The 24,563-nt window shown below is 38.9% G+C and overlaps 1 protein-coding gene across 1 annotated transcript in view; it reads left to right on the plus strand.

The window, feature by feature from the left end:
• The window catches only part of PCDH11X (protocadherin 11 X-linked), a gene marked incomplete at both ends in the record, with an annotated part of 456,222 nt that overhangs the window by 217,165 nt on the left and 214,494 nt on the right, over nucleotides 1-24,563 (plus strand). The window contains one exon of the mRNA XM_081336916.1: nucleotides 6,495-6,566. Coding sequence (XP_081193042.1) covers nucleotides 6,495-6,566 — 72 coding nt within the window. The remainder of the gene's footprint in view (nucleotides 1-6,494; nucleotides 6,567-24,563) is intronic.

Below are 24,563 nucleotides of genomic sequence, written 5' to 3' on the forward strand. Positions count from 1 at the left end.
TAGCTGCAATTCTCTGCTCATTTTCAGAAGATCTGATCTATAATTTACTAGCATCAACCCAGCAAAAGAGCAAAAGGCAGGACGGCAGACCTTAAAACTCTTACACAAAGATTAGTGTAAAGTTTGACAATCTACCATAGAAGCATCTGCAAAACCTTGTGGAAGGTTTTGTTAAACCTCTTTTTGAGCTCTCTTTATCCATTTAGTCCTTCTAACTCCCACCCCGCTCTACTGCTAACTATTATTTTTCCCAGACTTAAATCCATACTATATTTAGAGGTAACTGAATATAGTGGAGAGCAAAAGAGAGATGATTTCTCCCTCCCTCCCCACTTGACGATCTCTCAGAGGATTAAATCTCATTATATTGTGTTCACCAAACCTCTTGAGGATCTTGCTCTAAGCTTGCTTGCTTGCTAGAAGTGATGTTTTTATGTTATGAGAGAGATCATTTCAATATAAAAAGGTTGCTGTTGGCTACAGCACAGGATATATTCTTTGGTTAAATTTTCGACTGTGAAGACGAGTCGGGATGAAGGAAGAGTTACCTAACTATTACTAATCAGATAAAATACCATTACTGGAGAAGATGCACAGGAAGAAAAATCCTACGGAAATGATAGCTTTTTTTAAAAAAAAGTCCTACATAGAATAACAGAATTGGAAGTGACCTTGGAAGTCTTCTAGTCGCTGCTCAAGCTGGAGACCTTATACCCAGTCTCGAGGGCCATGTCCCAGAGTCGGACATGACTGGACATGGAAACCTTTACCTTGTTTATTTACTTATGGGGTGTCTCTTTCTATTTTTTTCTCCCCAAGCACCCAGAACAACTACAGTGATGTTACAATGCCCTACGCTTTTACCCATGAGTGCGCAATCGGTGAATAGAGAGGCGAAGAAGAGCAAAGGATATTTTTGTGCAGAAGCGTGATGCATAAATACTGTAAACAGTTCCTTCCATAAGAAGCATCCCTAAGGCATGACATTTGAGCCTGAAAAGCTTTTCCCCCACCCATGTAAATAATTAGATTATCATTTTGCTCTTACATAAGTTGTCTCCTTCCCTGCCTAGCAGTGACTGGAGGCAGACAGGATTTGCAATTTATGCCTTTGACGCACCCTTTAATTGGTTGATCAGAAGGGAAGCATGAGTTTATTTCCGAACAAACAAACAGAACAGAAGTGATAGATGACATTTGGCAAAAAAGCAGTTTTTGATGGCAAAAGAGGCTGGGGAGGCAAGGCTGCCTCTGTGGAATGGGCCTGAGTCATCTCCTACCCATGATGATAAGTAGCTGGTAAGTCACAGACTTAACTAGCTAAACTAGATGTGACAAGGGTAGATTGCAGAAATAATCTTCTTTAGGAAAAAACAATTATTCCAGATAAGTTTTAATTCTCACAATGTTAGTACTTTAGTGAATGCACATTTCTTGTGACATAGTCTTAGAATACCATATTTTCTAGAGGTTTTCTAGAAAGAAAAAAAAGGCAGATCTGTATCTTCTGAAATGATTCTCTCTACAGGATATTAGTCACTAATCCATATTTACAATGGGCAGATACCACGTAGAGGTCTTTTATTTATACATATATACACATACACATACACACACACACACACACACACACACATACACATACATACATACATACATACATACATACATATATATGTGTGTGTGTGTGTAAATTTTTTTAATAGTTTTTAATAGTTTAATATATATATAATAGTTCAACATCAAGTGCACTCATGAATTCTCTTTAAAGAAACAAATATACAACCAGTGACTGTTTCAAAGTATCCATCAGGACCAAATGCCATTAAAAAGCCATTAAAAGTCAGATTTGATTTTAAAACAAGCAAAGGTCAAGCAGATTTTCTTAAGAGGATCATATATAGAGAAGGGCCACCATTAAAAAGAGCCTAAGTAGGTAATATCTTCAAAGATGTCTATAAAACAGGGACAGCTTTATAGAGATACAGAATCCTTCAAATAATCCGAACTTGAATTATTTAGGACCTTGGAAACCAAAGCCTCTGTTTCATATTGAGCCAAGAAATGCATTGGCATAAAGATAACAAAGCTTAGCCTCCATTTGATCTATATGGATGAATTCTGAACAAAGATTTCTAATCCCCAATATCATTAATAATTTTCAAAGATACATAGCAAGTAGAATCAATTTGGTGATCTATTCTGGATGTTTGCGGAGTCAGGGAGAAGAAAGAGGAGGAGTGTGGGGTCCTTGGTGGTCTCTGAGCTTGATTGTTTTCTTGCAGATGTTTCATGACCCAACCAGGTAATTGTTGTGACTCAGGGCCAGCCTGTGGGTCCGACAGCCGGTTCCGATGTATCGGATGACTCTGAGGGGGAGGAGGGAAACGAACCGGCTGATGATGGTTTGGAGGCTTTGCAGAGTCCTCAGCCGGGGACCTCTTCTCAGCTGCGTGAGCCCGAGAGTGCGGAGGAAGATGACCCACAGCTGGCCCTGTTCAAGGACGCCCGACGCAGGAGGCAGTCGAGCAGGAACAAACAAAGAAAGGCTGCAGGACTCCTCGGGAGGAGGCACAGGGAGACCACGCCCTGAGCTCTCTATAAAAGGAGTGTTTGGGGAGGGGCTGGTTGCTGAAAGCAACTTTTCCGCTTGAGAAGACAAGCTCTAGTGTTTTTGTTAACTGCGTAATTAAATCTTGGCAGAAGCCTTTTAGCCTTGGACGCTCTCCAGTCTCTTCTTTTTGAATAGGGGTTTGCTAGAAGAGGGCTGGTTCAGAACAGTAATATCATCAGTGATAGAAAAGTAGGGATTGCAGAAAGGAGAAGAGAAAAAAAACAACCACATAAGTAAAACTTGGTTTCCCCAAGAGGAACCACAAATATCAACTCTGATGTCACAGAGCAAAGGGTCCCACCTAAGATGAATCCATCTAATCAAATTTGTGGCTGAAGGAAAAAAAAGGCTCTATTCACATACTGGTTTCAGCATAGTGTACTACTCTCTAGAGTTTCATTTTAGTTGATAAAATGAGAACAAAATGTAACTTTACAGAATATCCTCCAATCTTAGCGTACAGAAGTGGTTTCCCAACTTCCATTGACATTTTGCTGAAAAACTAGTGATTTCTGAATTTGCTAATTAAAAAGGACTGTGAAGGGAATTACATTAGTTCATTTTGTACTACTAAGCACCACATATGCCTAGAAGACACCAAGTATCTTTGTTTCTTCACTTTCTACTGTTTTCAACACTTCTTTCTTTCTTTCTTTCTTTCTTTCTTTCTTTCTTTCTTTCTTTCTTTCTTTCTTTCTTTCTTTCTTTCTTTCTTTCTTTCTTTCTTTCTTTCTTTCTTTCTTTCTTTCTTTCCCCCCTCCCTCTTCCTTTTTTTCTTTATTATTATTTTTTTAATCTTTTCACTTTGTAAAAAAAATCTTATAGACACACAACCCAAATATTTGTTTGTGTCCCAGTTTCTGAGTCACCCAGAATATCAGGGCTGTCCAGAATTCTATTTTTCAAACCTGGCTCAGCTGATGTATTGTGAAGGAGACCATGTTCAAAATCTATTTTTTTGCTTGCCTTCTCTTGTTTAGTTTATATAAAGCAACTCTGTTTGTGGAACCCACTTACTGGACCCACTTAGCTAAACCATAGTTACTCCAGTCAAGTCAAATCAATGTTTATTACAGTCAAAGACCAGAACAAGTTAAAAGCATTGAAGGCATATCCAGTTAAAAATTCTAGAATAAAATAATAGATAACAAAATAAAATTTATGTTAAAATCATAATCTGTCAGTCCAATTTCTTAGTTTCACATAAACAAAACACAACATGGCCTAAACTATAATATAACACCAATCCTTAAACTGGGAAGGCCTACAGTCATGAAATATGGAAAGGCAACAAAGTAGTAATAACGCTAAAAGATTTGCTGCATTAATCGTGTGAAATATCTATGAATCCCAGTGCTGCTGTGCAGAATCCAGCCATCTGATAGTTACTTCCTTACTTGCATGACATATAGAAGCATAAATGATCAATCTGACCTGGTTTGTGTAACATGTGGGCTAAAAATGTGGTTAGCTAATTTGTGATGCAGTGAATCATGTTACCACATCCTCTGCTTTGGTGAAAGTATCTCTTATTTTTCACCACATTTTAACTCAGACTCAAACTAGAGTCTTTTTATTGTGGTGAGTCACACTCAAATCTAGTCTTGCTTTGCCCTAATTGGTCAAATTAGCACTAAAAAGGATACGGAATGCCATTATCTTTCATTATGATTGTAACGACCCCTTTCACTGTGTGAATATGGAAAGGAAACCGCTTCTGTGAATGCTCTTATTATGGAACCTTATTTCCTCCGTGCTCTCCAAGCATTCATGCTCAATCTGTCTGCCAGTTACCCTTGTAGGTTATTTCAAAGTGCTATAGTTTTAAAAAGTTACTTGAGATTTAGTTAAGCATGCGATTATGAGAGCTTGATTTCTGCTAACATCTATGCTTCACTGCCAGGGAAAAAATTATGAGTCCCAGGATTAGAGCACTGGGAGCTGTAAGCGTGCTGTTGAAGCTATAATGTACCATTCAGATCAAAATCAATCATAGCATCTTCATCTCATTATGGATTTAATTTTCTTCTGTGTATTAAGCTTAAATGTCAGGTGTCTGGGAACATAAACAAAGGAACAGGGGTATCAGGAGCCAGCAGTTCTTGGTGGTGGAAGTGAGAATCTGCAGGTGTGAGAAAGAACCAACCAAAGCAGAAATGACACATCTTTCCTTTGGTTTCTGTTATGTATTGGGCTTGTGGTACCACACCACGTGCGTTGCTGGAGAGCTAACGGCTCCCCAGAAAACCAGACAGGCTGTTTCTGGTCCTGCAATTGGTCAGCCCCAGGCAGCAAGCGCCGGTTCAATCCTATTGGCTGCTTCCGTAGGGCTAGGCTATATATTGTGGCCGGGTGCAGCCCAAGCTCATGTACAGTTCCAGCGAGAATAAAAAATGAGTTTCTCTGTACTCAGCCGTGTGTCTTCATTCCTGCTCAGCAGAGCCCACAACTTAACAGTTTCATTGATTTCCAGTAGATTTTGGTCCGTCTTTGCAGTGAAGAAGTAGTACTTCTATGTGCCTTTAGAAAAGAACTGAAGGGTTGTTGTTGTTTTTCTCCCCTGCAAAGAAGAATCGTCCTTCTGAAAGTCACAGAAACATTTGCTGTTTTCCGAATCTATGATCCTACCATCTAAAGCTCTTTAAAAAGAGCTTGAAGCTACTTTTCCCGTGTCGGAGAGGAGAGGGAAGAGCGTGGAGTTTGTCATTCATTAAATGTGCTGTGTCTGGGTCAGGATCTACAATATTCCGACATAAGACTTTAGCGAAGACACTCTGGAGACTCTGGTGGCACCTTGGTCCCCGGGCTCATCAAACCCAGAACATTTATAGGCGGAATTGAACAATCATTATGTACATTAGCAGGTTTTTTTTTTGCAAGGTGGCTGGAAAATTAGATCTAATTTCACTGGGGAGAGGAATAGCCTGCCTCAGCAAGAAGAATGGTTTCCAAACAACATCGATTCATTTCGGCGTGGTGCATTTTCGAATCCCGTTCTCATTCCTGTATTTATTTCTAAACAGGGAGCAGCCATGGATTTGGGATTCTGTAAGGTGGAAGGTCAATCAGCTATTAAGTTCTACTTCATTTCCCAAACACTGTTGCTCTTTATTAAAGGCACTTTCTTTTGTTTTATTTTTTCCCCCTCAGGGCATGTAGTAAAACAACCATCATCACAGTCACTGTGATTCTGTATATAGATATCCCTGCGGGAACCATTACTGTATCTTCATCATCCCTGTATTTTTGTTTTTCTTGATGACCGATAAATCCGGAGAGAGTCCTCAAAGTGAAAAAGAGAATTAACTTTCTCCCTCACCCACTATCGTTCTTGCAGCCAGCTCCAGTCTGTTTTGCATGTACATGTGTCTATCCATCTGTGTGTATATCAACATATACTGTACACAGAAATTATGCCTCAAAGCATTTTGTTACATATTTTGTGTTGCTTCTGCTATTTATGTAAGTCCCTGTAGTAATCACCTCTTTCATTTTAAATGAGATAATTTGATTCCTTGGTTTGCATACTTACAAGTGATGTGCTTGCATTTAGAGAAATCCAAACCGAAATTCAGAAACCCAGAATGAGCAGGTCCTTAAATAGGTTCTAAAGCTGGCCAACATGGGTTTCAATCTTGCAACTGGAAGATTTTCTGTTCAGTGATGAAAAATAGGGCATGGATAAGCACTAAAGAAAACCTTTCCTGAATTTTTCTACTGCAGTCATTAAAATGTTAATTTTCTCTCAGGTTCAGAGTCCTATAATTCCTAGGACTCCACAAATGATCTCCGATATGTTTCCCCCCACAATTGCAAAATTTAGTCTCTCAAACAACTAACAGCAGATATTTTCCTCTGTTTCTCTCTTTCATCTCTAAAGCATTCAAAAGATGTGGGAAGACCCCAGACTCCATTAAAAGAGACAAGTCTAGAGTCATGGACCCAACCACCGGTAAGCAAGAACACTTAATTTAAGTCTTTGTTGGTTTATGCTTTCCTGAAAAGGGAGAGGAAATTTACATGGTTCCATTTGAAATGTGTGAATGGAATCCACCAATGGCAAAAAGTTTGTGGGAATCATATTTTGAGATATTTAAGTTTTAAGTTCACACCAAGTTTATTCTTTTTGCCTTAGAAGATGATACGATACGTGATGAAAATCTCTCCTGAATGTTGTGTTCAAGAACACTTGTTTAAGGACATTTCTCCTTAAGTCTTATTCACCACAGATAGGATTAATGAAGAAATCTATTTCTTTTAATGATTATTTTCATATTTGTTTGAGAAAGCATTAAGCAAACTGTCTTCCATAGCATTTTTTTCCCAGTTGCTTTGGGCTACATCATTCCTACTCACTGAATATTCTCATAGGGACTGATGGTTGAATAACTATCTTTCACCTATACTTACGTAACACCTTGGTAAGGCCACACTTGGAATACAGCATCCAGTTTTTGTCACTATGATGTAAAAGAGATGTTGAGACTCTAGAAAGATTACAGAGAAGAGCAACAAAGATGATCAGGGGACTGGAGGCTAAAACATATAAGGAACGGTTGCTGGAATTGGGTATGTCTAGTTTAATGAAAAGAAGGATGAAGGGGGACATGACAGTTGTTGTTGTTGTTAGTTGCGAAGTCGTGTCCGACCCATCGCGACCTTATGGACAACGTTCCTCCAGGCCTTCCTGTCCTCTACCATCTTCTGGAGTCCATTTAAGCTCACGCCTACTACTTCAGTGACTCCATCCAGCCACCTCATTCTCTGTCGTCCCCTTCTTCTATTGCCCTCAACCTTTCCCAGCATTAGGCTCTTCTCCAGTGAGTCCTTACTTCTCATTAGGTGACCAAAGTATTTGAGTTTCAACTTCAGGATCTGGCCTTCTAAAGAGCATGACAGTAGTCTTCCAATGACAGTAGTCTTCCAATACATGACAGTAGTCTTCCAATATCTCAGGGGCTGCCACAAAGAAGAGGGAGTCAACCTGTTTTCCAAAGCACCTGAGGGCAGGACAAGGAGTAATGGATGGACATGCTGAATTTCAAAAAGTGTCAAAGTAAGCTAAGCCTGGGATTTTCTGACAAGGAGAAAGGAAATGATGGGGTGAAGAAGTAAAGCAAGGCGTGATTCTAGAAGGACAGCAATATTGATAAGAATTGTTAAAATCTTTTCAGAATATCCAATGGTAGCCTTGTGGCTGTAATGTTGATTCTTCTTCAGTTCCATCTATTTCAATTCACTCCGTGGTCATGTTAATGAAACTTTACATGGCTGTACAGCATCCAGAATGACTATTAGAACTGAGCTTTTCATTTCTCCAGTTCATTTCAAATGTCAACTTTACTCTGCAGCCACAAAGAGTTTGTTACCCTCAATCGGAATAAACTGTGAAGCTCACCATTGGTGGACCAGTTCTCCAATTTGTGCGGAGGGTGTGTTTTAATGTCATCATCAAGATACATCTGAGGTGTGGGGCCACAGTCAAGCCACACGAGCACAGGATAGATGACTGTGGTCCACAGTCGGTACAATGATATATTGCACCCAGTGTGGGGCACTAGCTACCGTGTGAGAAACAGAAATGCACAGAATAAGTTAATGTCTGCAGACAGTTATGAGCAGTTCATTAACTCTGAGAATGGAATTCTCTTTAAGTCTGCCCAATGACAGTTAAAGGTGAAGGCTTTTCAGAGGAATATTGGAAAATCTTAAGGTCCATCAGCTTTGACTCGCCAAGAAAGAAATTACAGCCGTTCACTTCAAGGGGTGAGGAAATTGAGGAATGACAGCATTTGATGCACAACATTTAACTTGAAAATTGTATAATGTATTATAAGTGGAAATTTTGGGATTGGCTATAGGGCTTACAATTGTTCTCTGCCTTATAGAAAACTGCTCCATTTTTTTATAGTCATTGTTTATAGATGATCTTACCCAAAGAAGTGGAAAAAATGAAACCAGAGTTGGGTTTACTTATAATACCTCTCTTATTGGAATACGATTTGTAGGTTGTTTTTAATCTCCTTCTTAGATATTCTGGGAGGTATAGTCTAAAGGACAGGTCTGCAACCCACGGCTCCAGAGCCGCATGCGGCTCTTTCAGCCGTCTCCTGCGGCTCCTAGTCCTCTGCCATGGGCAGTCAAAAAAAAAAAAAAGTGGGACTAAAAAAGTTCAACCAATCAATGCAAATATGCAGGGTAGGTGCATATCTCGCCTTGACTCCACTCTTCAGTCAAACCCTGTTCTGCACATGCGCACATGTATGCGCATGCGCACATATTTTTTGTGGCTCCCAGTTTTTCATTTTGTGAGGGAACCGGTTCCGAGTGTCTCTTTCACTGTTTCAGGTTGCTGACCCCTGGTCTAAAGTACTTGAAGGGCCTCAGGTTGGATAGGGTGAACCTACACTGATCCTGGATAATTTATTTTTGTCTTCCCATTCTTCGTCTCATTTGGAATACATTTGGCTTAAATTGTGTAGGTTAGAGTTACTATCCTACTTAATACCTGCAAGAAGTTACCTCTCCAACAGACAGATTTCATTTGTCCATATAGCTAGTTCCTAAAGAAAAAATGGCAATGGATAATTCCAACAGACTCATGTGCTGAGCGCACATATCATGCTAAGCCACCATGTGTAGGTTGTTTATTTGTTACCATGCTGTTATGAATCAGGATTTATGACTCAGTTTTATGTGCAAGAATTAGTCATGACAGCTTGTATAGGAAAACATGGCTGAAATGAATTAGGCTAATACGTTGTCCCAAAACTAAGGGGGGAAAAACGATTGAGGATTGTTTAAAACAGTGTTTTTAAGGTTCTCCTTTTTTTTCTTAAAATAATGTAATTCAGAACAAGTGGGATTGAAATTAAGAGATATACTTAAAATAGAGGTGATTCTTTAAAGCCAGTCAAATTTCTTCATTCTCTCTGCTGTAATCAGATGAAGTGGAAGCTTCAACATTTACTGTCTTTGATGTCTTTCAGGTTAGTTGTAAAGGAATTTTAGTATAATACATAAAGGCGGTATTGTTTGAAACTGAGAAAAAAAGCTCCATATGATCTTGCTTTTCTTTTTTATGACTCATCAAAATTACAAAGTATTCACAAATTAAAGCTTTTTCTTTGTTCAAGAAGATCACCCAGTCTCTCATCCATATCACTATTTACTGTGTTTATGCTGTCTTGTGAGAAAGCACATCTTAGCTTTTTCTTGGGGACCACATTCAATCAAACAAATCTTTACAAATTACAACATTTAACAGAAAAACAAAATTTAACAGACAAACACACATCTCTTGCAGTCATAAAATTGTAGAAACTAGTCAATTGTAGAAACAAGCCACTTAATCTAAGCTTCCTCTTCGGTTAAAGCCATAGCTAATTGTTCCAAGCAATCCATTATATGGATCTATAGTTTAAATTTAATTTCATAACTTATTTTTAGAAACAATTAAAATTTCTACTTTGGATATATAACAAAATCCTCAACTGAATGCAAACTGCCTTCCTGCCTTCCTTCCTCCCTCCCTCCCTCCCTCCCTCCCTCCCTCCCTCCTTTCTTTCCTTCCTTCCTTCCTTCCTTCCTTCCTTCCTCCCTCCCTCCCTCCCTCCCTCCCTCCCTTCCTTCCTTCTGCCCAAATGAAGAAAAAAGCAACTAAATCATGTGGTGTTAAGATCCCCAAGAAGTATGACACCTATAAAATACTTTAAATAATACAATAGTTAAGTACTGAAATACTGTTTTTAATATGCCATTATTTTAATACCCTACTAAAATTTTAAAATTTGATATAGTAAAATATTTAAGGTGCAAACTGATTGACTATCAAGGCACTTTATTGAAATATTTATTAAGATTTCAAGTCACTGCCACTAATTGACTTCCATGAGTTCAGGAATTTAAACCAGCAAAAAAAAAATAGCTTATTTAACTAACTAAATGTGATACTTGTTAAAGGGATGGCTCCATCTGACATACTGTTAGAAAGAATTTTGCTGTTTGTAAGATAAGAGTGAAAACACCAGGATACTTTGGGGAAAAAATAATTATTTGTATCGGCTGTTTAATAGTACGGAGTAGGTATGAAGTGACTAGCTGCCAAGCCTGAAGACATTGTGCTTGGCTCTTCCTGGTTGCTCATAGCTGCCTTTTCAGGATATTATTCACCTGATCATAGGTCACATCATTCCACAAGCTTTATGGGCTGTTTTTGGCTGTACCCCAACTTTCTAAGGCAATGGAAGAACACTGCCAATATCACCATTTCTAAACCTTGTGATTGGAAATTCAGCTTTATTTAGACATTATATATTCTCATCCAGACCATCAAATTAAATTTGGGCAGACCTGCCTCCAGGTGCAGTGCTGCATTGAGTTTACAGCGTGCCACTTGGACTGCTTATGCAGGGAGTAAAGTAGAGAATCTGCAGCATCTTTACGACTCTGCCAGCCTTGCAAGGTAGTCTGAACAGGAAGCACCCCCAGGTGAACTAATCCTACTTTATTGTAAGGTTACATTAGCAAAATCTCACAAGAATGAATATGTTGCTCCCTTCCTGTCTTTCTAGTCTTTGGAAATCTTGTCAGGATCCTTCCTATGCTATTCCCCCATCTATGGACTAAGGTGCCTCTTATCAGACCATTGTTTAGGCTGCAGATTTTCCTTCTGTCTCCCAAGGTTGTTTACACATACCTTACAGAATCTTCTTCCTTACCTTACCAAACCGAGATGTAGATTATTTGAGTGAATGCTGCTTTGGTTGCATATGTGTCCTTGATATTTGATCTGTATTAATTTCTGCTATTGCTGTTCATTGTGCCTAACAAGGCACATGTTTATATTGATCGACAGTCTTACGTATTTTGAATACATAAATTCAGATGACGAAACATCAAACTCTGTCTATCCATGTGCAGTTTTACATTTTTTCCCTCCTGTATCTGTATTTATTAATAACAGCTGTAAATATGAAAAACGGTCATAAGTCACTTTTGTTCAGTGCCATTGTAACTTCGAATGGTCATTAAATGAATTCTTGTAAGTCAAGGACTGCCTGTACAATTACTTGCATTCTGTAGGTGATTAGAAGTTGGCTGATTGAATGACAGCTGTTAGGAGTCAATGTTGACAGCTCTGTTGAAATTAACTATAATTGATTTTGCAAATGACTGTGGGTACATTGAATTGATTATATCAAACAGTTAAGTCTGTATCTTGTCATCGTTCCATCGCTGACTTTTCAGAACATGCTAGGGACTTAAGCTGAACAAATAGACTTTGGTTTTGCTGGGGTCAGGATATATTGAATAAGCATGGATAGCAGAATGGGTCAAGCTAATTTCCCTGTCTGGGCATTTTTTTTTTTTTGAGTATTTGAAATGAGTCACAAAATCTGGTGTGTTATCCATACTTATATGTGGGGAAATGTAAGAATTATATTGAATGTTTGAGAAAATAGACACATTTACTGGCAACCTGAAGCATCAGGTTTTGTTTTACCAAGAGTGATTACTCCCTTTGGTCGTTTTAGCTTTTTCTGTCTCAGTCATAATTTGTGTTTTTCCCCAGTCCCTGTTTTTTTTTTTTTTTTACAAATCTCGGTGTTATAAGGAGGCCAATGAGCCGGTAAGTTGGAAATTGAATCCCCTTTCAGAAAAAGCTAGACTACAACATGTTTACTCTTTTATTATTATTAGTTCTTTCTGTAGCTTCCTGCCTCCTCTAATGACACTATATTGCTAGAGTGGCCAGAACATTACTTTGCATGAAAATCTACTGTGGCTGGGAATATTTCAAGTGCCTTGTCAAAAACAATGTGTTATAAATAAAATCTTATGGAGAACTAACACCCCTAGCAATCCATTCTAGAAGCTGGTGAAATTCTTCTTATCTTATGATTCCTGTAGTAGGATGTGCATGGGGGCAAGACCCTAGAAAGGTGGATTTATTTTGTTTTCATCATCCCATTCACATACTACTGTTACATGCAGGAAATCAGGAGTCCGGGGCCTTTAAATGAATGTATACGTTTATCGCAAGTTTAAGCTCTCTACAAAAATCTGAACTACTAACAGCCAAAGCAAATTGGCAGTAGATAAAAGTCAATGGAATTCAAGGTGGGCTGGACTTAGATCTCTTGTGGGTATGAAAGGACTTGAGATTGATGACGTGTTTGACCCCTCCGTTGTGCTCAGCCTGGTCATATTCTACAATTGCGAGTAAAATTGTGTGTGCTCTCCTGCAGATTATTGTTATTGTTATTGTTTTTAATTGTTTTATTTTTTTTTAAAAAAAACTGATTTCTGTTGTTTTTGATTATTTTGTTGTACTGTTTTCTGTGTTTTTTTTAACTTTGTACACCACTCAGGAGTCATGTGTACAAGATGGGCAGCTATACAGATTTGCCAAACTCATTCTCATTCATTCATTCATGGCAGAGCACCCACTCCTTCCCACAAGGATGTATGTAATAATAAAAAGGAAGATCTCATTTGGAGTGTTTTTCTTCTCCTTCCCATCATTCAGTTCATCTCTGCTTTCTTCGGTGTGTTCATACCAACAATTGACCAATAAAATCTGTAACTTCTATATTTTCATTCCCGTGTGCATGGCATATAAAAGCGTTAAACAATATGGCATTATTTCACATATGTTTCCCATGTCCACTATTAAATATGTGGCTGGCTAGTCAGCTCTTGGCAAAGATGTTTGCGCTTTCCTGTTGAAGGAGGCCGATAAACCATTTCTCTTTTACAGAGGTCAGTTAGCACGACATATCCCGAGTTTCTCTATGGTTATATCAGCTTAGGGAGCAATCTCTTTTAAATTCAATTTTCTGCAATTGTGTCCTAGATGCCGAGATCAACAAATGGCCATTCAGAGGCAGAACACGCCAATTTTAGCACTGGACACTACGTTCCATAAATGGTCCAACTGGAAGGACATTCCTTGAAGTCTAAAATAGTGGCCATAATGAGAAACTATAATAAACTGATGAATATTTTTTGTGAAGGAACCTCGTTTTTTTTGTTTTGTTTTGTTTTTGAATTGGAAACCCAGCCAAGTCTCCTTACCATTGCTTCTGACACCATAGGTGGCTACTGGATAATTATTAGTGATAATAATACCAATAACAATAGTAATAGGGGCCTTGGATGCAATCCCAAAACAGCTGGAACATTTAAATACCATCAGTCAATTGCAAAAGCCGACTTTGCTTGGAGCAGCTTACGTCATGCAACCGTTCTTCTAATACCTTCAAACATCAACAACTGCTGATCCCAGCACCATGGGAAGGATTCAATGGGTGGACCAAAATGCCAAATCCAGTCTAAACATCTAGATAACTGTGCAGCCAACTACAATAACACAGTTGCAGCCAGTTTAGAAATGCGTAATCCTTGCTGATTGTGTTCAGTGATATCCCTAATATCTCACGAACTCTTTGCCTATACAGCAGGTTTGATGATCTCATTAGTCCTTTTCCTACTGACCACACAGGACACAGTCACATGTTAGAATTGTATTTCCAAAGTGCAACTAGTTTTATCCATGAGTTTTGTAATGGAAGGGGTTAAATCTTCACTTCTTCTTCAGCATTTACTTGATTATGTGGTTGAATGCTGAAGTCCCCATGACAGGAGAGAGAATACAGAATTAGTTCAATCCTGTACATAATTGGGTCTGTTGTGGACAAGTTTGGTATTTTGACAACTCAGAAACTTCTCATTTATCCACATCATGGTATTGACAGACAGTATTGTACATCTCTAATATTCCATTTATTTCAAGGAACTCTAAATAAAGCATCCCAAAGATGCTTTTTCCTGAGGCAACTGGACTTTCTTCTTCAGGTCTCCAGCTTCTTGGATGAGAAGCAAACGTCTTCCAAGAAAAACAAGAAAGTCCAGTTGCCTCTGGAAAAAACATCTGGATGACTGAGAATCTCCATAGACATCTAAATAAAACAGCAGATAACTAATAGTATCTCTTTTTCCCCCATAACATCTTTTCCCCTCACCCGTCCTTTTAACTTTAACCAAAGAATAATTTAACCTCTTTTGTCTTCCAGCAAGTAGAAGTATCTTATTCTAGAACACAAGTGCTGGGTTTTGCTTAAACAGGAAAAGTTTTCAAAGGCGGTTCTGGTGGCTAGATGCTGCTGCCAAGACAGGAATATATGAATCAAGCTTGACTTAAAATCTTGTTCTTCTTAAGAACTTGTCTTCAGTTAGTACAAAAATCTGCCCTTCCCTCTTTGCTTTTTGCAGACTTGTGGCCTAAGAGAAATGGTGAAAAGGGTTGCCTTTCATGAATGAAGGCATATGTTGCAGAATCCAATCAGAGCCAGTTGACGGGACCAGAGTTTTAGTCTTCCAAGTTTTCAGATCCGTGCTGGAGCCCATCCTCAGGGAATTTCTTTCTCACCAAGAAATGAATAGAATAGAATAGAATAGAATAGAATAGAATAGAATAGAATAGAATAGAATAGAATAGAATAGAATAGAATAGAATAGAATAGAATAGAATAGAATAGAATAGAATAGAATGAACATAGAATAAGGAATAAGGAATAAGGAATAGAGTAGAGTAGAGTAGAGTAGAGTAGAGTAGAGTAGAGTAGAGTAGAGTAGAGTAGAATAGAATAGAATAGAATAGAATAGAATAGAATAGAATAGAAATATATATAACTGTGATGGCGAACCTATGGCATGCGTGCCATAGGTGGCACATAAAGCCCTCTCTGTGGGCACGTGCACCATCACCCCAGTCCTAGGCCTTCAGCTGGGTTTTATAAAACCTTTTCACTTTAGGCCTCCGCCACCGTGTGCAAAAAACAAAAAAAAGTTACAATCAATTTCAACTTTTTGCGGGGAAATTTTTTTCGCAAAGTTGGAATTGATTGATTGAACCTTTTAGTCCCACCCAGTCTGCCGTTACCACCACAGCCACGCCCACCCAATGGGCCACACCCGCCCGGCACCCAATGATAAATAAGTGGGTTTTGGATTGCAGTTTGGGCACTCAGTCTCTAAAAGGTTCACCATGACTGATATATAATATAACCCACCCTAACTTACTAACATTCCAGTGAGAGAAGTTCCTCGAGGACAGGATCCAGCACAAGTCTGAAAGCTCAGAAGACTAAATCTCTGGTCCCAGTGATTGGATCCTGCAGGATTGTATTTGCTTCTCCATTGTATCTATTTTAAATATTGGCACAATCTTCAGGTTTGTATTGTAATTAATTTCACATCCACTTTGCCAGTTTCCAATCAAGGTAGCAAAGTTACCAGCTAATCACTAGCTGATCTGAATGGCCCTCACAACACAGCTGAAGATGTGACAAATAGTTGCATGACCCAATTGTGATATAGGGAAAATGTGGAGTGCAAAGAAAGAGCCCCTTTAGTAATAGGAGGTAGGGCATCGCTTGGCTCATTGCTAAGACAGGACTTGGCCCACACACACAAATGTGGAGCTTAATTTTGCTACATTATGGCAGAACTAATTGAGTGAAATGACTGGTAATGGTGATAGGCATGTTGGATTTGCCCCAAGCGCCATCTGCCAAGGTTTCCACTATGGTTACTGGAGACAGAATTTCAAGGCATTTATTGCAGAACAGTCTGTCCTCCTCAACATTTGCAATGCCTTTTGATATATTTCTATGAATAGGGATTAGTCTCATTTCCAAGAAAATTTAATGTATGCCAAAAGCGCATAGACCAAAGTAGAGAACATTGGATCTGTGATGCTAATTTATGGTGCCTCCATCCTTCCTTTTCCAGCTAGTTGAGCATATGCTAGTAGACAGAGCCTAGGAGTAAATATACCTCAAACAGAATTGGTTGCTCCATTTGGAAACCGTGTTTAATAGATGCAATAATATATGAGTACTCCTGTCAGCCACTGCATATCCACCTATCATCCCTTTGAGCTAAAGCCAATTTCCAAGTGACACTGAAGGTCAAAACACTCATTCATAAAATATTTTCAAGAAAACCTTTCTTACATTTTTTCCCCCTTGTACTCTGATTAAACTTTCATTTGTGATTGCGATCCCAGCTGGTATACATTTCTGAATGTTTTATAGATTAAACTCAAATGCTAAATTCAGAAGACTGGGATTTTTATTATTATTATTATTACCCATTGCCCTTACTTAAGTGATTGATTGGCCATGTAATAAGATGCAGAAGAAAACACATAGCAAGGGAGGTTTTGCAAAGTTGTTGGGCAAGGGTTTATCTTTGGGGGCTTTGGTTACAGTAGGTTGGTTTACTGTTCTAACATTCTACAAGGCAGGGGATTTTTAATTGCACTTACCCTAGTGGTGTGTTCATTATTAAGGCGATGCAAAGACTTGCACTTGGGTCAGAAGTGAAATGATTAGACAGTGACATCACAGTTGCCATTGGGGGGCTCCTTTCATGTCCTCCTGGCAGGAGCTGGAGTGAAGGATGGGAACTCAACCCCTCCTCACAGCCGTATTCGGGTCTCAAACACTGGCTAGCTAACTTCCATACCAGTATCCTAACCACAGGAGCCACCATTCTCCCTTATGCAGAAACCTGAGATATATTTTGCTGCTTTCAATAAACACATCTGCCATTTTTTCCCCTTATCACATCTCCCAAAGGGTTTGTAACAAGAATCTCTAACAAAATCAAAGTATACATTCTGATGATATGATATAATATCGGTAGCACCAGCTGTAATTTTTTTTCTTCATTTCTACTTACTACCAATTCTCTTTCGCTTTCATCCACTTGTTTAGATAGACATATCAAGGAGGAGCATATACCCTTGTTTAAAAACTCTTCCCCCTGCAATATATTTAAACAGGTTTTTTATGGTTTTACAGCAGAAAAATTAATTGGAATCTGTTGCTATGGAATCATTGTTCTTTTCTAAGGCAGGGATAGAGAACTGTCTTTATACAAATTTGTCAAACAGGTATGTCTAATACAGTAGAGTTCTATGGAATCATGTAGTAGCCTACACAATATTGATGGAGGGTTCCCCCCCCCGTCTGTCTCACAAATGAGAGTCTTGAATTAAAGGGCAGTATAAGTATGCTAAATGTGTGTGTGTGTGTCTGTGTGTGTGTGTGTGTGTGTGTAGGTCTTGGCGTATTCGGGTCTTTTCCCGTGTAAGATTGAGGGTGTCTTGGTGACGTTTTGATGAGGTCCCACTCGTCATCTTCAGGCTGGTGTCTTCGGCTTCGTGCTTTGCTTGCACAAGCACGAAGCCGAAGACACCAGCCTGAAGATGACGAGTGGGACCTCGTCGAAATTGTGGACAAATTCCAGAATAAGAGAGAATATGATTTTATATCTTTATGACAAAATAGATCTCAATTAAGCAAAAGTTCTGTAGCATTTTCAAAGGCTGTTATAAGGATTACTGGCTGGTTGTGGGGATTGGTTGCATTAAAAGCAATTGATTTCTTTGTCCCAGATGATAAAAGGCCTTTGAGTCCAATTTAGCTTGTGGATGACTAAATGGACATCAATATTGTTCACAAGAAAGGCCGGATCAAAATTAGCAAGAAGTAGACAAAGTGTTGTGATAGTAGCTTTACCCCTTTTGAACATGTGTGCAAAATTGATGTACATAGACAAGGGATGGAGCTTGCATGATGACATTTTGGTGCACACACAGAGAGAGAGACATCTTAAATGCTGATGATGGACACATTTATCCATGAAATTTTCTTGGCCATGGGATAGAGGTGGATTGCCACTGTTGTCTTTTGGGATGGATGTTTTACAACTTCCCAGTTTATAACTTGGAAATTCCCTACAGAAATCCTATTCAAATACTAATCAGGCCCAAGTTTGTTTAGCTTCCAAATTCAAACAAGAAAAGCAATTGCTGCCACCTGCTAAAATAGGAAGCTTGCTTGAAATATTCTACCAAAATTTGTACTATATATATATATATATATATATATATATATATATATATATATATATGTATATGTATATGTATATGTATATGTATATGTATATGTATATGTATATGTATATGTATATGTATATGTATATGTATATGTATATGTATATATATATATGTTTTCTGAGGTTTTTGCAGGTGTTTGTATGTAGATCTTTGGTCATTCGGGTTTTACATATATATATATGTAAAACATTTGATTACATTTTTTTTAAAAAAGTGAAATTGGGAGTGAGGTGATGAGATTTTCTTCCTTCCTTAATCTTGGTGAGTTTGAATCTTTAATACAATTTCAATTACTGGAAAAGAATGGCTAAATAAAATTTCTATGAGGATATATCTTACGGTCTTCTTGCTTCATTATTCATACAACATTTCATATAAGTCATTTTAGAAAGGGTTTTCTCCCCCCCCCCAAAGATTGGGTATACATGATTTAAAAGAAGATTTGAGGAAAAAGCAAAAGACAAAAGTTGCAAGCACAAGGGAGGAATGGTCAGGCCCAGCCCAAGAATGATATAGATCAAGCCAGTCAGAGTTCAGTTCTTTATTTGCTTACAGCCAATAGACAGAATCTTGCCAGACTAAATCCTTACTACCACCACCCTAATAGACCCCAGGAGATCCTAAGGATTAATTAACCCAACTTTCTTCCTCTTTCTCTGATCCAGCTCTGCATCTTGTCTCACCTCTCTCCATGGAGATCCTCCTTTATGGGAAACTGCCGCTACACTATGGTCCATCAAAACATTTTCCCCTTTCTCAGCATATCCCTCACAGAACGAGGGATGCAGTTACATACATATTTCCTCATTTGATACAGGTGCTTTGGAGTTAATCTCCTATCTGTCCCAATCCATAGGGTTAATGGTTAGATATTGTAGGTGCAATAGTCACAGATCACCAAAAAAAAACAAAAACAAACAAACCACCAGGTTGCCTATGTCTTCCTTGTCAACAATTCAGAAAAGCCTTCCATTGTCAGGCAGAAATAGAGCTGGTCATTTATCACCCAGCTTGACTTAAAATAGAGAGCTATACTAGCTGATTTTTGTTAGTTTCCTAGGGAAACCGAAAGGGCAAAATCAGTCTCAAGGAATCTCTATTTCTAGAGATTCTGTTTCATCTATTTCTCTTATTTTTACGCTGAAATGGAATGCCGAAGCTTAGAGAATTCCTTCTTTCCTTTCCATAACAAATTGTTAATTGATGTTTAATTAATTGGCAGCAGACTCTCATCGCTACTTAAACCTGGACGGCGCCTCAATATCTGCATCTCTCTCGAATGGTCATTCGGAGAAGATGAAAAAAACTTGAGGCAACCCAATCCGTTTTGCCCTTTAGAGTAATTAAAGCAGAGGCTATTTCAAATGGGATTTATGAGATTGTTACTTGAGCACGTTGGACTCTTCTAACTTGTCATCTGACTGGATTTGTTTTCAGAGAAGTCCCTCTTAATTCTTCGGGCAGCTTCAGCCAATTTTAACAATTGGCTTCTCTTCTCTCTTTTCCACCTCTCCTTCCTCCATTGGAAGAAAATGAGATTTGTTAATTACAGCCTTTATTTTTGTATTCCTTTCTCTAAATCAGGTGCAGGCGAAAATATGCTGTGCCTCCCTCAGAAAGGATTTTGAAATTGCCAACTCGCAAACACAATACCCAGGTGTGTTAGGGTGATTTATACAAAATTACAGCCCCAAAGATTTCATGTGGAATAGGACTATTAGACAAAGAGCATCTTTAGAAATGATTGTTGTCCTAGCATGTTTGTGAACCCCGGAAGTCAGAAGAGAGACATTAACCTGATAGCAGTCATAGGCGAATCTCCTTTATTTCAATCCACAGTGTTGGCTTGCAGCACAGCTATTACACTCCATCAGATTATATGGACCAAAAAGAGTATTCTAAAATTAATTTATGCAAATTGTACCCAAAATGAAATTATTATAACCCTTGCATATAATCGCATGCAGAATGCAAAATGTGGCCCACTGAAGCCAAGTTGGCTCTTTGTGAAATTATATTTGGGGTGCATTTTAGTTGCATTCGTGGGCAAAACATTGGTCAAGCAAATGGACAGGTTGACGTATCGTTTATTAATGTATTTATAATGCCATGAATTATATGAACTCAAACACATATACAGTAATGCTTGATAGGCACATGTGCTCACAGGTACACATTGATCTCTTACTATGTTACAATAGGTGAGGCCTATGGAAGAGTCTCTCTTGAGAAATCTATATGCGGGCCAAGAAGCAACAGTGAGAACTGGACACGGAACCACTGATTGGTTCAAAATTGGGAAAGGAGTCCGGCAAGGCTGTATACTGTCGCCTTGCCTGTTTAACTTATATGCAGAGCACATCATGAGAAAGGCAGGGCTAGATGAATCAAAAGTTGGAATTAAGATTGCCGGAAGAAACATCAACAACCTAAGATATGCAGATGATACCACTCTAATGGCAGAAAGTGAAGAAGAACTAAAGAGCCTCTTGTTGCGGGTGAAGAAGGAGAGTGCAAAACTTGGATTGAAATTAAACATTAAGAAAACCAAGATCATGGCATCTGGCCCTCTCAATTCCTGGCAAATAGATGGGGAAGAAATGGAGGTAGTGACAGATTTTATTTTCCTGGGCTCCAAGATCACTGCAGATGGGGACTGTAGCCAAGAAATTAAAAGACGCTTGCTCCTCGGGAGGAAAGCCATGGCAAATCTAGACAGCACACTAAAAAGCAGAGACATCACCCTGTCAACAAAAGTGCGTATAGTCAAGGCTATGGTCTTCCCAGTTGCAATGTATGGCAGTGAAAGCTGGACCATAAGAAAGGCTGAGCGCCAAAGAATTGAAGCCTTTGAACTATGGTGCTGGAGAAGACTCCTGCGAGTTCCTTGGACTGCAAGGCGATCAAACCGGTCAGTCCTAGAGGAGATCAACCCTGACTGCTCTTTAGAAGGCCAGATCCTGAAGCTAAAACTCAAATACTTTGGCCACCTAATGAGAAGGAAGGACTCACTGGAGAAGAGCCTAATGCTGGGAAAGATTGAGGGCACTAGAAGAAGGGGACGACAGAGAATGAGGTGGCTGGATGGAGTCACTGAAGCAGTAGGCGTGAGCTTAAATGGACTCCAGAAGATAGTAGAGGACAGGAAGGCCTGGAGGAACATTGTCCATAGGGTCGCGATGGGTCGGACACGACTTCGCAACTAACAACAACAAATGGAAGAGTCTGAAAAAGCTAATTACAATATAATTCTTATTTTGCTTTATGATAAAGCTTATTTTGGGTTTGACACCCCCCCCCATAATCTTGCCAAGTTCTCCTGCCAGGTTAATACAGTATATTTATGGTCTACTAACAAACTGATCTGGACATACGTGTATACATTCAACATGCATGCCAGACCTGTCATAAATTCACCTCCCCAAAGATGAAAAAGCACAGAATACCCCTGAATCATTTAAGAAGGAGTTAAAGTCATCTCAAAAACCATTGTGGTGCTGTTAAGATTTAGAAAATAAAATCAAAATGAAATGAATGGATTTTTTTTTAATGGAAAAGACCCAACAAGCTTAGTATGAAAAACGAACATTGTCATGATTGGTTAATATTAAGAATGATAGGGTATTGTCAACAAAATATAGAAATGTTTTGTTGAATAGACCATTTACCGCCATATTTTGTCAAACGTGCGGTATTTTCAGTTAGACTTATTTCACTTTGTGGATGATAGTCTTCTTGGTAAATGTCTGAATAGTTTAGTAAGAAACTTGTCTCTTTTACCTGGACTTGGTTAGAAGGTCAGGATTAAGGCAGTTTTCACAATCTCTCTAGTAATTGCAGTAATGATTAAACAAGTCAGATATGCCCTCAACCACATGTAACATCATTTCAAGTATCCTAGGTGCAACAGTGAACGTGCATAATGCACCTCTTGGGTTACTGACCTTCATGGCTTTCCCATCCATCATCTTTCCAACACCAGTTCATAAAGGAATTGTTATGTCTATTTAGAAGCTCCTGCCCAAACCTCCAAGAGATGGGAATAATTCTGATATGGAGCTGAATAACAAGCTTTAATTATGTCACAATTATTTACAGAGTGTGTTCCCTAGCATGCCAGAGAGATGTTGCATGAGAATGAACCACGCACAACAGCTTATATTAGTCTGTTTCAAAAGAGAAAATATTCATTGTTTAACAACACAATTCCAAAAATGAGCTATGCTGGTTATTTCTTGGCATAATCCGTTGTTGCTGCTGTTTTCCTTATTATTACCTTTTTTTTCTCCTTTGTTTTTGTGAATTTGGCTACTTCCACTGAAAGGTGGTGAAAATGCATTTGAATGTTTAGTTACTTACAGAATAGAGTTGGCAAAGACCTTGGAGGTCATCTAGTCCAACCCCCTGCTCAAGCAGGAGACCCAATGCCACTTCAGACCAGTGGCTGTGCAGTCTTTGCTTAAAAACCTCCAGTGATGAAGCACCCACAACTTCTGGAGGCAAGCTCAACCTATGAATGACTGTATTATCAAGGGGGGAGGGCCTTCTCTGTGGGAGCACCAGCCCTTTGGAACCAACTCCCCCTTGAGCTTTGGATGGCCCCGGACCTCCGGTCCTTTCGCCGCAACCTCAAAACTTTTCTCTTCCATCAGGCTGACCTGGATTGATGATGGGTTTTTAAATATGTTTTAATTTTTAAATTTTTAACTGTGTAGTTAATTTATTTTGGGGCTGTTATTTAATTCTTTTTTTTAATTTTTGTACTGTTGTTTTTTATTGTTGTTAGCCGCCCTGAGTCCTTCGGGAGATAGGGCGGCATATAAGTCCCAAAAATAAATAAATAAATAAATAAATAAATAAATAAATAAATAAATAAATAAATAAATAAATAAATAAATAAATAAATAAAGCTGTTCCACTGGTTAATTGTTCTCACTCTTGGGAATTTTCTCCTTAATCCCAGGTTGCTTCTCTCCTTGATTAGTTTTCATCCATTGTTTCTTGTTTTGCCTTCTGGTGCTTTGGAAAATAAGTTGACCTCCTCTTCTTTGTGGAAGCCCTTCAAATATGCAGAGTTAAAATGTAGGAAATATGAGCTAGAAGCAAGCAAGCAAGCCTTCTCAGGGTGCCGCCGGTCAAAGAATGCCGGCGGATGACACCCAGGGGGAGGGCCTTCTCTGTGGGGGCGCCTGCCCTTTGGAACCAGCTGCCCGTGGAGCTTAGGACTGCCCCCGACCTTCGATCATTTCGCCGAGACCTGAAGACCTGGCTCTTCGAGCTTTCCGGCCCAGGCTGAGTTTTAATTGGGGGTTTTAACTGGGGTTTTATATTTTTTCAGGGACTTAGTTTAATCTTTTTTAAATTGCTCTTAATTTTTGTATTGATGTTTTATATACCCTGTAAACCGCCCTGAGTCCTTCGGGAAAGGGCGGTATATAAATTCAATAAAATTCAAAAATTCAAATTCTTTTCTTATTTCCTGGTTAATGCTTAGAGTGGGGGGAATGTCTTTTCCAGTGCCCCTCTCTTTCATTCATCAATTTCCCAGGTCCTTGCATTTCTTTTCCATTTCCTTTGATGTCATTGTTTTGAGAGCAGAACCCCGCTTCTGATAGCTACGTGGGAATGTTGTGTTTGCACCTGCCGGGGGGGAATAGTTCACCATTAGAAAGTCAAGGGCCAAAAGGTTTACTGTTCCAAGAAGCAATTCTACACCGTTGGGTAGAACAAACTTGAGTGCCTTCAAACCTCCAGCATGAAATAGCTGCCAACGACAGAACGAGGGATTGCTGATCAAACGCTAGGGACAACATTACAAAATACCTTGCAGCATATTTTATCACATTCTCTGCCCCTTTTATGTGCAGTCATGGTTAGCATAAACACTGGAGCTGGTTCTTTTTGTTATTGCTGTTTTATTTGCTTTGTGGGGGTTTTGTTGTTGTTGTTGTTCTTTTCAACACCACATGTTTCCTT

This window comes from Vipera berus (genome assembly GCF_964194415.1).
Source record: "Vipera berus genome assembly, chromosome: 11".
NCBI lineage: Eukaryota > Metazoa > Chordata > Lepidosauria > Squamata > Viperidae > Vipera > Vipera berus.